This window comes from Lutra lutra, chromosome 12, assembly GCF_902655055.1.
Source record: "Lutra lutra chromosome 12, mLutLut1.2, whole genome shotgun sequence".
Taxonomy (NCBI): domain Eukaryota; kingdom Metazoa; phylum Chordata; class Mammalia; order Carnivora; family Mustelidae; genus Lutra; species Lutra lutra.
The window spans coordinates 62981786-62993195 of record NC_062289.1 but is presented as its reverse complement, the minus strand read 5'-3'; the positions used below and the strand labels follow the sequence as shown (position 1 = coordinate 62993195).

General features: G+C 46.3%; 1 protein-coding gene across 8 annotated transcripts in view; it reads right to left on the bottom strand.

Annotated features, from left to right (window-relative positions):
• Positions 1–519: 519 nt before the first annotated feature.
• The window catches only part of LDLRAD4 (low density lipoprotein receptor class A domain containing 4), a 422279-nt gene continuing 411388 nt past the window's right edge, over positions 520–11410 (bottom strand). For all 8 annotated transcript variants that reach the window (XM_047696221.1, XM_047696220.1, XM_047696215.1 and 5 more), the window contains 2 exons: positions 9528–9581; positions 520–7981 (listed from right to left, as the gene is read on the bottom strand). In XM_047696221.1, coding sequence (XP_047552177.1) covers positions 7451–7981; positions 9528–9581 — 585 coding nt within the window. In that variant the 3' untranslated portion in view covers positions 520–7450. The remainder of the gene's footprint in view (positions 7982–9527; positions 9582–11410) is intronic.

Here is an 11410-nt window from a genome sequence, read left to right as displayed (position 1 = left end):
ATAATTGTTTCTCTGCTTGACTCATTTCACTCAGCAGAATCCCCTCCAGTTCCATCCATGTTGATGCAAATGGTAGGTATTCATCCTCTCTGATGGCTGAGTAATATTTCATTATATATATGGACCACATCTTCTTTATCCATTTGTCTAATGAAGGGCATCTTGGCTCCATCCACAGTTTGGCTATTGTGGACCCATTGCTAGAAATCTTGTTCATGTTTTGGGCTTAGCTGGTTTCTGTTTCTCTGACAGCCATTCTAAAACTGAGATAGCTACACATCCCTTGGGCACCTCGGCTCAACTGAAGCCGTTCTCAGTGGCTCCTCCCACGATGAGACCTGTGGACAACCCCTGAAGATTTCTATGTAGAACCTGGGCTTGAGGAAAGGTTAGCTAAGAAACCCTAAGAATAGTGTTTCTTTGGGACTGGATTTTAAAACACATGTAGTTTCCCCCCACCCTCACATATGTGCTTTGTTTTTTAAAGATTGCAAAAAAGAAAAACAGGAGACACATGTTTATCACTGATTATTTTTAATGATTTTGTGCTATGGTTTGACCACAGCATTAAGAACAAGCAGAAAAAGCTGATTTCATAACTAACAAACAGCACTTAGAGCAACATCTTTCTTTAAAAGTATTGCAATTACAGACCTTAGGTCTAAGAACTACATCACCATTGCTCAGTTAAAAGAGGCAGATACACGACAGTTGGAAATATTTCTCTGTATATAGCTGGGAATTATGTTGAAAGTAAGCACAAATGGCTGTTATAGACTTTAATAGCTTCTGGTTATCAGAGCTCACATGAGCTACTGAAAAGCTCGCATACAGTTGTACCTTTTTAGTTGGCTGCTTTATAATAAAAATTAAATGAACTAAATGCTATGAATAGTGTTGTACACATTTAAAAATAGCTTTCCAGTAGACAAAGACAATTAGAAAATGTGATTTTTAAAAGCCATGAAATGAAAAACAGCAATATACCAACAAGCACATTAAGGTGAACCAGTATCATTAACAGCAAAGTTTAAGCCTCAATTCTGTAGAAAGGAAGCAATGGTGTGGGAACACACTTTAGTACCTCTGAGTCTAGAACATTCTCTGATGACACTCATCCTCAAACAGTTCTCCCAAGAGATGGAACCTGGAAGGGTGGGAGTGTTGCTCCTGACAGCAGAGAGCCTTGGTTCCTAATGCCAAACCAGAACCACAAGGAGCCCCCACAGTTCATGAGGGGAGCCAAGGGTGGGGGCTGGATGGGACACAGCCTCTCCCCACCAAGATAACTATCTTGTCACGATAGTTTTTTCAGAACAGTGAGAAGAAGGGGTGACTTTTCATCCTTCAGCATTACGAGTTGCATTGTAGAGGTGTTTTCAATGTAAGGATAATCTGTAATCGTCTGCTTTCTGGAGGATAAGGGCATGATTCTTTTGTGATTTTCAAAATCAGAACATAACACCACAGAGCAAATAAAAAACATGGATTTTACTAGAATTAATATCCTCTGGTGACACAATAGAGTGGAAATATGGATCCGACGGGCAAAATTTCACTGACTGCCTTTATGGACAACACTGGAAAGAATGAACATGCCCATGATTCAACTGTGGTTTTGGTGAAGACATGATAGGCTTTTTCCTTTTTTAGTATTAGAATATTTGAAGATAAAGGCAGAGGTCACAAAGGACACTGAGCTGGAAGGATAGATGTGTAAGAGGTGCGAAAGAACAGGCGACGAAAAATGTAATCCCTAACGGCTGGCAAATCCTAGCTTATCAAGATCACCCCGAGACACCAACAGGAATGGATAAAAGATTCTTCACTTGACTGACCGATAGCTAGTTCTCTGTGAATGATAACCCAAAACAAGTTTTGCTAAGAGCGGGGTCATCTCCTAAGTGGATTTGTTTTTCCTGAGATACTCTTGCCCTACACACGCGTACCTTCATTGGCTCCACAACTTCATTTTGTCAAAGGAAAAGGCACAGAGAGACTAGGGACATGGATGGCTCCGAATGCCTCTGTACTGAACAAAGTCCTCTGCTGCTGGCCAATTTCCTGAACTTGGGCATCATTTCTGTAATTTTAACAAAGTACGCACTTTTCACTGGTGCCTGACCTCTCCGGTCTTCTACAACATGAGATATCTTCTCATAAAGCAAATTCAAAAGACACTTTCTTTTTTTTTCTGACTCTAACACTGGTCCAACTGAGCCTTACTAAAGAGATGAAAATGAGAAGCATCTAGTGGCAACCAAAAAGCTGTGGGATTCTTTTTAAATTATTTTTTAAAGGGTTTTCACAGCAAAGATGCAACTCTCACTTGCTATACATATGCTGGTCATAAACAGTGGCTTGTTTGTTCAGACTTCTTTCCCTTGTGTTATAATATTGATATTTAATAGGAAAATAAACTACATAGACTTTTATCTGTATGCATCCATTTGCAAATTTCCTTACAAAAGAGGACAAAGCACATAGGCATTCACAAATTCTATGCCATTTCTGTTAAAATCAGTATCTATACATTATATTACAGTATTAACAATTTTTTGTTCTACCCATTGGGTAGGATATGTGCATAATATATTCAAGTTATATACAGCACCTTACAAATAAAAAGAGAAGACGGACAACTGAAAAAGCACCATTGTAAGTGAGGCACAACAAAGGTGGGAGCAGAGTGTGGTGGTGGGGGGCTCGGTTCCTGGGTCTGCTGAAGTCAGCAAGAGACCCCGTGGGGGCTTCAAAGCCACCGGCATGCAGAGCTCTTTGGAACGCCAAGGGCGACGCGACATGCGAGTAGTGCGTCCATTACCCCCCCCCCCCCCCCCCCCCCCCCCCCCCCACTGCACACAAACAAGCACACGCGGAGAAAGGGAAGAGGATCAGAGGAAGGCAGCGCTTTCTTAGCAAGGCATTCTGACACACACACACCAGCTTCCCGATGCAGCTGGTCTGGAAAGCAGCAGCAGCAAACGACCGTCTAACCCTGGCAGTCAATTACAAACTTGAACTACGTGAAAGACGCAGTACTTTGGGTAGTTATATCACCTCGGCTGAGATCTCGTTTCCTGAAAAATGTAGGTTATGGCGAGGCAGGAGGATTTTGCAAGGTCCTTGGGCTGGCCTCCGGCAGCTGGCCCCAGTGAGGGGAGCCCGCAAAGCCGCCAAAACTAGCTTTTGTGGTCTGGGGTGAAAGCTATTTCTTCATCTGTGACTTTGGTGGGCACTGGTGGACACCGTGTTGCTCACACTGAGGAGGGGAGACGTGCCAGCCTGTCACCCAATCATGTCATTTTATTTAGGTTCACCAAGGCCAAGGTAATCTGGGTGAACATCAGCAGAATGGAGTCTGCGTCGGGCCCTTCCACTAGGATTGGGCCCTGGCAGAGAGGGGAAGTAGCCTTGGGGGGCATGTCACCATATAAAGGCTTGGTGCCAAGCATGGGTCTATGTCTTGTTTTAGTCACAGACAAAACCAAAAAGTTAACAAAAACCAAGTGTCCTTCCCAGTTCTTTTTTCCCCCCTTTGCATACTGCTGAGCTTTGGAAATCTGAAGAGAAATGAATGGTATATGAGACAATATGCAGTTAACGGTGCTGCTTTACATAGCAAACTTCTAGCAGGAATCCCGGCATAGCTAACACCGGACGGAAGCTGCGGGCAAGGAGCACGTGGGGCAACAGCCCCCAGCCTGGCCCCTGAGGACCCCAGCAGGACCCTTATACAGGCACCCCTAGTTAGCAAAGCAACTGGATGGATGGTGCAGGAGGGCCCTGTCCAGGGGGGCAAACTCTGCTTCTGAGGGGAAGGCTGTGATTTGACCGGATTCTTCTAGGTCAGAGCAGTTTTCTAGCAGTGCATGCCATCTGAGTTCTTCTCATTCTAATGAACATAGAATAAAGGTGAAGGAGATCAAAGGAAGAAGTTCAGAAGCCTAAGGCATGCTCATCTGTGCACCACATTCCTACGCCAGTGCTTCTGAAGGCCTTTCAGGCTACTATCAGCCCCTGTCCTCTCCGAAGACTTTGAGCTAAAATCAGCAGATGAACGTGAAGTCCTCCTCATGACAAGTCTTTTTAAGTTTTCAGTGCTCTCTTCGGCTATCTTGAAATTTCTTGAGGGCTGTGTGTCCACAAGTGTATGTGATGGGGAAGGATGGAGGGCATGCTTGTCAAACTCCTTAACACTAAATTTTGGTCAGGGACACAAAGAACAGAGCAATGTTTACTTAATTACACAGTTTCTTTAGGAAAATCTCATTTGTACTAAGGACTGCTTTGGCGACTGAAGAACACAGACCAAATACACCCCTGAAGACTTTGTTCCTAGAAATGGGATTCAACATACCCTGGTTTTTATGCTCCTGGAAGTCTGGGGACAGCAGCTGGATGTCACAGCTGGTTCCCCGGGAGCACTATCTCCCCACCCACTGTTCCTTTGAACAATGCAATCCTTTAACACCTTTCTGAAATAATAAACCCACCATGGATTGCCTACATCACAGGCTCCCCAGCCAGACCTTGGGATCTCCTAAGCATGTGGGCTTCTTGAAATTTGGGCCCCTGTAAAAGCTGCATCCTCACATCACCCCTTGTCCCTCACCTGGCCAGCAAGGGGGTAATGTGGTGTGAACAAGGCAGCCACACCTTTCAAGAAGCTGTGGATCTAAATCACCTTTTCCCCATGTCAAAGGAAATTGATTATTAATTCAACTCATGACCTTGGCTTTCAAACTAATTCATCACAGAGGTCCAGCCTCAAAGACCATCAAGTCATGGTTTGCTAGGTCTGTGTCTTTAAATAACTATATAACTCAAAGGGCAATTCTCTAGGGTGGCCCAATGGGAGGAACCTCTTTTGAAGGACGATTCAAGTTACTGGAATTAAATAATTGCTTTGCCAAATTATTGTGGACATCTGCAAAACATTCATAAACTTGCAAAGTGACTAAGGAATTTGCCAGTTTCTGACCATAGCTCATTCTTATAGTAGGTAGGAAAAGGATTATGCAACCATTTTGAGGAAGAGCTACAATATGGCGGGTTCACCACTTTACCAAAATTGCAGGTGAGGTTTGGAATGATGACTAAGCTTCTCCTTTTGCATCTGACGGGACACCTAACCTACCCTGAGCCTCCACCTGTGGGGTCCTGACTGGGTCAGGTGCTAACATTCCCTTGCATGGTGAGGTAAGGTTCATGCCAAGGGGATGCCCAGTTTCCTTAAGCACGGGCCTGTAATGCAGGCAGTGAGCTGAGCCACAGGAGGGCCTAGGGCACAGGAGAGGCAGGCTCTGGGTCTGGGTCCAGGCTCCCAGGGATCTGTCCAGTCTCGGGGTCCCCGAGGCAGCCCCCAGAACAAAATACGCCTCCAAACAGGGTCTGGGGCCTGAGTGGCAACTGCTGCCCATCTTTTCTCTCCTTTTAAGGAGAGAGATCTGTGGAGGTTACTGTGTGAAATGGATGAGTCTACTGGAGATTCCAATCCTCAAAACAAAACAAAAACCAGGCACCTACTGACTGAGAGAAGTAGCAGAAAGGAGCCACGGATAGGACTTGCCATTCAGAACATTCTCCAGCTCTTAGCCCACAGCACAAAGTCACCTCCCTGAGAAACCACCCCAGAGACCCACAGACAGACACAAACATACATGTGCCAATTCAGCAATGAAAACCGCAGAGATAAGAGTCACTGAGCCATCATTCCAAATTCACTGTTTTACATGCAGAGGCCAAAGGGGACAAGCCCTCCCATGGCCTGGTGCTGGCCAAACCCACAGGCTGCGGCTGTCACACGGGCCAGATGCTGGCTTCCACACAAGGAAGTTACCTATTCTACATAAGAGCAAATGTTTGTAAATATCACGAATAGTGAAGCTGAGACTAGCGATATTTATGAGCTCTCTGGTTGCATTGAACTATGTGTTGTGCTTTTTCTCCTGTGTGCTTCCAGTCACTCCCCCCGCCCTGCACCGTTGGGTAACCATTGGGGGGTTGGGGGCTGAGGAAGCTCTCCCCAGGGGCCAGGATGGGTTCTGAGTACCTCCTCCAAGAGCCCAGTGCCACCAGCAGTGATGGGTAGCGTGTGTGCTCTCACCCGCCATGTGCTCTCACCCGCTCCAGGGGGCCTCCTGCTCGTGAAGATGCCCCTGGGGGCATTGCCTGCACACAATGGCCAGGTAGGCTGCCCCAGGGGGCCACTGGTGAGAGCCTCTTCCAGAGTCCTGACCAGCCGGCCAGGCCTGAACTGTACTACCTATCTAGAAAAGGAGAGAGAAAACGGAAATACACTGAGAAGTCACATATTTCAACAGTATTAAAAATAACCACCTTGCATTTTAAACAATTTATTGCGTAAAATAATGTATGTATCTGAGTATATTTCATGCTACAGTGGGGGAAAAAAAAAAAAAAAAAAAAAAAAAAAAACCTCTAAATTACTGAAGAAACTGCTCCGCGGGAGGACGGGCAGGATTGCGTGATACCAGGTACATAAAATGCACATGTCAGGGTCAAAGTTAATCAAATATGCAGCCTAAGACTAGCAAAGGAACTCAGCAAGTCAGAAACGCTGGGATTTAGTCTTTCCTATCTTCCAATCCCAAAGTCTCCAGATGCTTCTGTGATGCACCACTATGTGAGCCAAACTCTTGCAACGGTAATGACCTCCTTGATTTAGGTAAGTTGGCATATGTTAGGCTATATCCCCAAACATCTTTTCTCATGTGATTATGGGGAACACTCCGGGTATTCCTTGGGCCTAATAATAATCCACAGGTGAGAAGACAACATACAGAACTTCACATAGAACAGTCCCCTCATATATAAACATTTAGATAGTGCAACTTTTAAAAAACACATCACGACACAAATTAACTCCTTGCATTCATCTAACTTCTTCACTTTATACCTTGGCACACAAAACAGGGATTTTCAATCATATTTTTAAAACAAAATAAAAGTTCCACACCTTGGGAGAAAAAGCAAACTGGCCGATACTTCCCCATGATAATATATAATAATGCATCCTTTTTTATCAATTCATTATAAAACGGGCCATTCTGGCCTCTTTCTCTGCAAAGTCTCCTTTCATAATTAAATAAATCAAACACCTCTGTGGGTTTTATTTCATGATATCTTCCAAGCATCCCTTTCTCTGTGTTCCCAAGCCCGCCCTTGGTGAAAACCAGCACCCACCCCGTCCTGACGCCTGTCCCCAAATAAACACTGTTCGCGGTCAGATCGGATGGAAGTTTGTATTATTTCAGTTTAGTCTGCTTGCAATTCCCCTGAAAGGAATCAGAAACAAAGACCACGTTTGCACATTTGGTTTTACTTCGTTGTAGCACGTGAAACGGAACAACAGCGTGCCTGGGGGCGGAGGCAGTGCGGCCCTCCTCCCTCCTTGGTTTCTTCCTCCTCCTGCGCCGTCGCGGGGTCAGACTAGGTTCCCGGGCTTCCTGTCTTTGCCCTGGATGGGCAGCACTGTGCCCCCCGAGCTGTCCTGCTGAAACGGCAGTCTGCTCCCTCTGTGGGCGCCGCTGTGCTGGTGATGGAAGAAAGAGGCGCCCGGATAGTGGCCCATCACCTCGCTGTACGTCGGGGGCGGCCCCTCCATCCTCCCGTTACTGCTGCAGGTGCTGGCACTTATCCCCGAGTTGCTGCTCGGCGGACACGGGCCCCCACTGTACGCGGAAATGTCTATCAAATCGCTGTCGAATATGGTTCGGTTGGGCGGGGCCCTCACAGATTCTCGGTTGAGTTCCCTCTGCTGTTCAGGGTCCCTGAGCTGCAGGGCGCAGGGCCCCTGGTAAGGAGGCGGCTCCTCCCCGTCAGATAGAGAGATGGTGGGCGGAAGGTCGATCTCATGCTGCACGTAGGGGTAGGTGGGCTGGAAACGGCTGAACCGGTCCCTCTGGATAAAGGATGGGGCCGTAAACCTGTCCCTGGACCTCGGGGCATACATGATCTGCAAGGGAAGGAGGACAGGGTTGAAGACATCCGTGGCACAATGACCACGAACCTGAGGGTATCAAGGAAATTCATGCACGGTCTGTGTTCTCAGCAGTTTGAAGACTTTTCACGCAGTCCTCAAAACAGGAAACAATGGGGGCGCCTGGGTGGCTCAGTGGGTTAAAGCCGCTGCCTTCGGCTCAGGTCATGATCCCGGGGTCCTGGGATCGAGCCCCGCGTCGGGCTCTCTGTTCAGCTTCTCTGCTCCCTTCCTCTCTCTCTCTGCCTGCCTCTCTGCCTACTTGTGATCTCTGTCAAATAAATAAATAAAATCTTAAAAAAAAAAAGAGTACTGTTTAATCCATGTTTACTCAACTTCTCTCCTAAAAGGTTAAATGGGGGTGGTAGGAGATGATTTAAAAAACAAAACAAAACAAAACAAAAAAACAGGAAACAATGGGAAACGACTATTTCGGGGGGAGGGGGGGAGGTAGTTTTCTTATTCCTTGTGACTTACACCACTCACTTTGCCAAACTACAGGTAATCTAGGATGGTTCAACAGTGGAGATTGTGGTTAACTGAAAATTTGGGTTTGATGGGAGTTACCATGAACGCTATGTAAACATTTTCTGCTGGTTCCAGTGGAGTTCGGTAAACAGGAATGAAGCGGAAGAACGCTGTGGGGGTGGCACGGCAGCCCTGTCCACCAGGGGACAGCTCTGGGCCCCCACACCTTCACCTGGAGCGAAAGGACCCCACTACCTGCTCCCTCACCTATGGCTCAGAAGAATGGGGGCCCTCAGAGTTTTCATGTAAATCTAAGTATAATCACAACATATATAGGAGCATGTTGTTCTATCCATCACTTAAGAAAATACAGAACAAGTGAGTTCTTTTTCCTTCTGGTTTCTAGACTTTTCCGGTTGTTTCATTCTGGATGAAAGTTTCCTGTAGTTACTTTTAGTAACTGACATGAAGAACATTTTGTACTCCAAAGTAAATACAATTACAGATCTGTTTTCCCAAAATGAATCCAGGTACTACTGTTCTTACATAATTCTCTCACCTATTCCACCAACCAGATTTCTTCTAGAGGAAAGAGTGTATACAGATACAAAGATCTGTATCTCCACTGACTTCTTTCACACTGTAGTTGTAACTGATAGGCAAATCTATTGTTATTTTAAAAATCATATTATGAAAGTTGGAGAGTTATAAACTTATGAAAGTTTATAAACTATGCCCACATCTACCAAGCCTCATTATTAGCAGCTTATGAAATCAGGGAAAGATCAGTGATTCTCAACCTGATTTCTCTGAGGAGCTTCAGACTAGCACCAATCTTCTCTAGGACATTCTAGAGAAAAACTCCTCCTCACCTTTTTAACCAAAGTTACAGCATATGCCTTGATCGAAATGTGTTATTTCTTAATCTGTGCTGTAATACACTTAGCCTTCCCATCAATGTTGTCGCAGTGGTTATTCCCCTCCTCCCCTCCCCTCACATGGGTGCAATAGCTACCTCCCACAGCCCACCCACCACCCCTACCCAACTCCTTACCTCTGAGGCCCCTGGCCGAGGCCCGGAGCTGTCTGAAGGCCACAGGCGCCCTTCCTGGCAGTGGGGGGACAAGAGACATCACAAGAAAAATTATTAGTCTCATGCAACAGCACCCAAAATCAAGGGATCACATTCCTCTTTGACAGCAGCAGACCTGTTTAAAACATAGAGTGACAAAGAACTGGTCCCTTTCACACCGAACACCTGAACAGAGAACTGTGATCACAAGGAAAACCTGGAAGGTTTTGGTCTCAGCCATAATGGATTGAAAACAGATCTGAAATCAAGTATCTTCCAAACTATACACCTGTGTGTTTGCAATACATTCAAAATGTCCTCAAAAGTGGACACCCGGGTCACCACCCGGATCTGGGTCGGGTCTGGGTGAATCCAAGCTCTTATTTGGAGGCCTGCCCCGCACAATGGGGACTAGCTGCCATGGGCTGGGCGCCAGATAATGCCATTCTGGAATGCAACCAGCTTTGCCCTACAGATAACGCCATTCTGGAATGCAACCAGCTTTGCCCTAAGCAGCAGGAGCAGCAGCAGCAGAAGGAAAGCACTACCCAGCCACACTGGTTGGCTTTCAGACCAAAAACTGAGTTTCCCAAAGCCCAAATGCCCTTCAAGTGTCTCGTAACGAATTTCTTCTTGAGTCCATGTACTCATAAGGCAGAGGTAACCGGACATCTGGTTGTTTAATATCTTTTTCAAAAATGTTTGACCAGACCAACGAGGTGATGTGCAAACAGTGTACGTGACTAAGGGTCATTTCTAGCACCATGAATTTGTTTACAAGGCATCTCAGTATGTCATCCCTTTTGAACCGCGATTGTTGGCTATTAGCAAGTGTCTGCTGGGCTATTTATTAGCTTAAGGCCTGTTACTATGAGAAAGAGAATAAGAACAATTGAGTTGTTCTTGGTGGTGGTGGTGGTGGGAAGAGATGCTTGTATTTTTGGATTCCTAGGAATGTGCACACATGACCTTGTGCCATCACTGAGCCGCCTGAAACCTAAGAACACCCATGAGATGACCTGCCAGGTAAAACACCCCTACGTCTTTGGACGCAAAGGCCAACCCTCTCTTGCTCTCATTTGTAGGCCAGAATTCGAATACAAACACTCCTTTTGCAGCTAAACAGTGTTTGTCCAGTACATACAGCCCGTTCCTAAAATACCCACAGGACTTCATGGAATCAGGGGCAAAAATACGAACAGACCCAGCTGCATTTACAGGAAGTTGGGGCTTATGGTCTGACTATGAAATTACGTAATGAGCTGTTTTGGCGCCAGCATGGTGACAGGTGACAGAGAGTCCCAAGTAGAATCTAATAAAGCAGCTGACCTGCACCCATGGGCAGTCCTTCACCGGGCCTGGGCAGCTTGCCGGGAGCTTCCACAACTTCCTTTGGGTCAAAGGGAAACATTCAGTATGTTTCGAGGTCATATTGAAAACAGCATAAAAACGAATCCTTGGATACATCTGTGACTTGTCATTCTACCCCAGCAACCCTTTCTGTCAGATGAGCTTGGTTCCATTCCTGCCCCTGCACACACTGGCCACCTCCCTGACCTGGGGGACTGACACCAGGCGACAGCCGGAGCAGGTGGTTAGCCCAGAGTGAGTCGCCAAAGGGCCACAAATAACAGCACCATGCAAGGTGACCCAGAAGCAGGGGCATGCACATTTTCTGAAGAATGAAAATACCATCCTCAATGGTTTTATTTCCCTAGAAATTAGCCAAACTGGGAAACTGCCTAGAAGAGACCACACTTCGTGGTCTGGCTCCTCCCATTACCACTTCTACTTGGTGCTCTGGGACCCTCCTCTGGAGCCTTCTGGAGCCTTTCTCTTGCTGCCTTCAGGGTCACCCTCCCTTC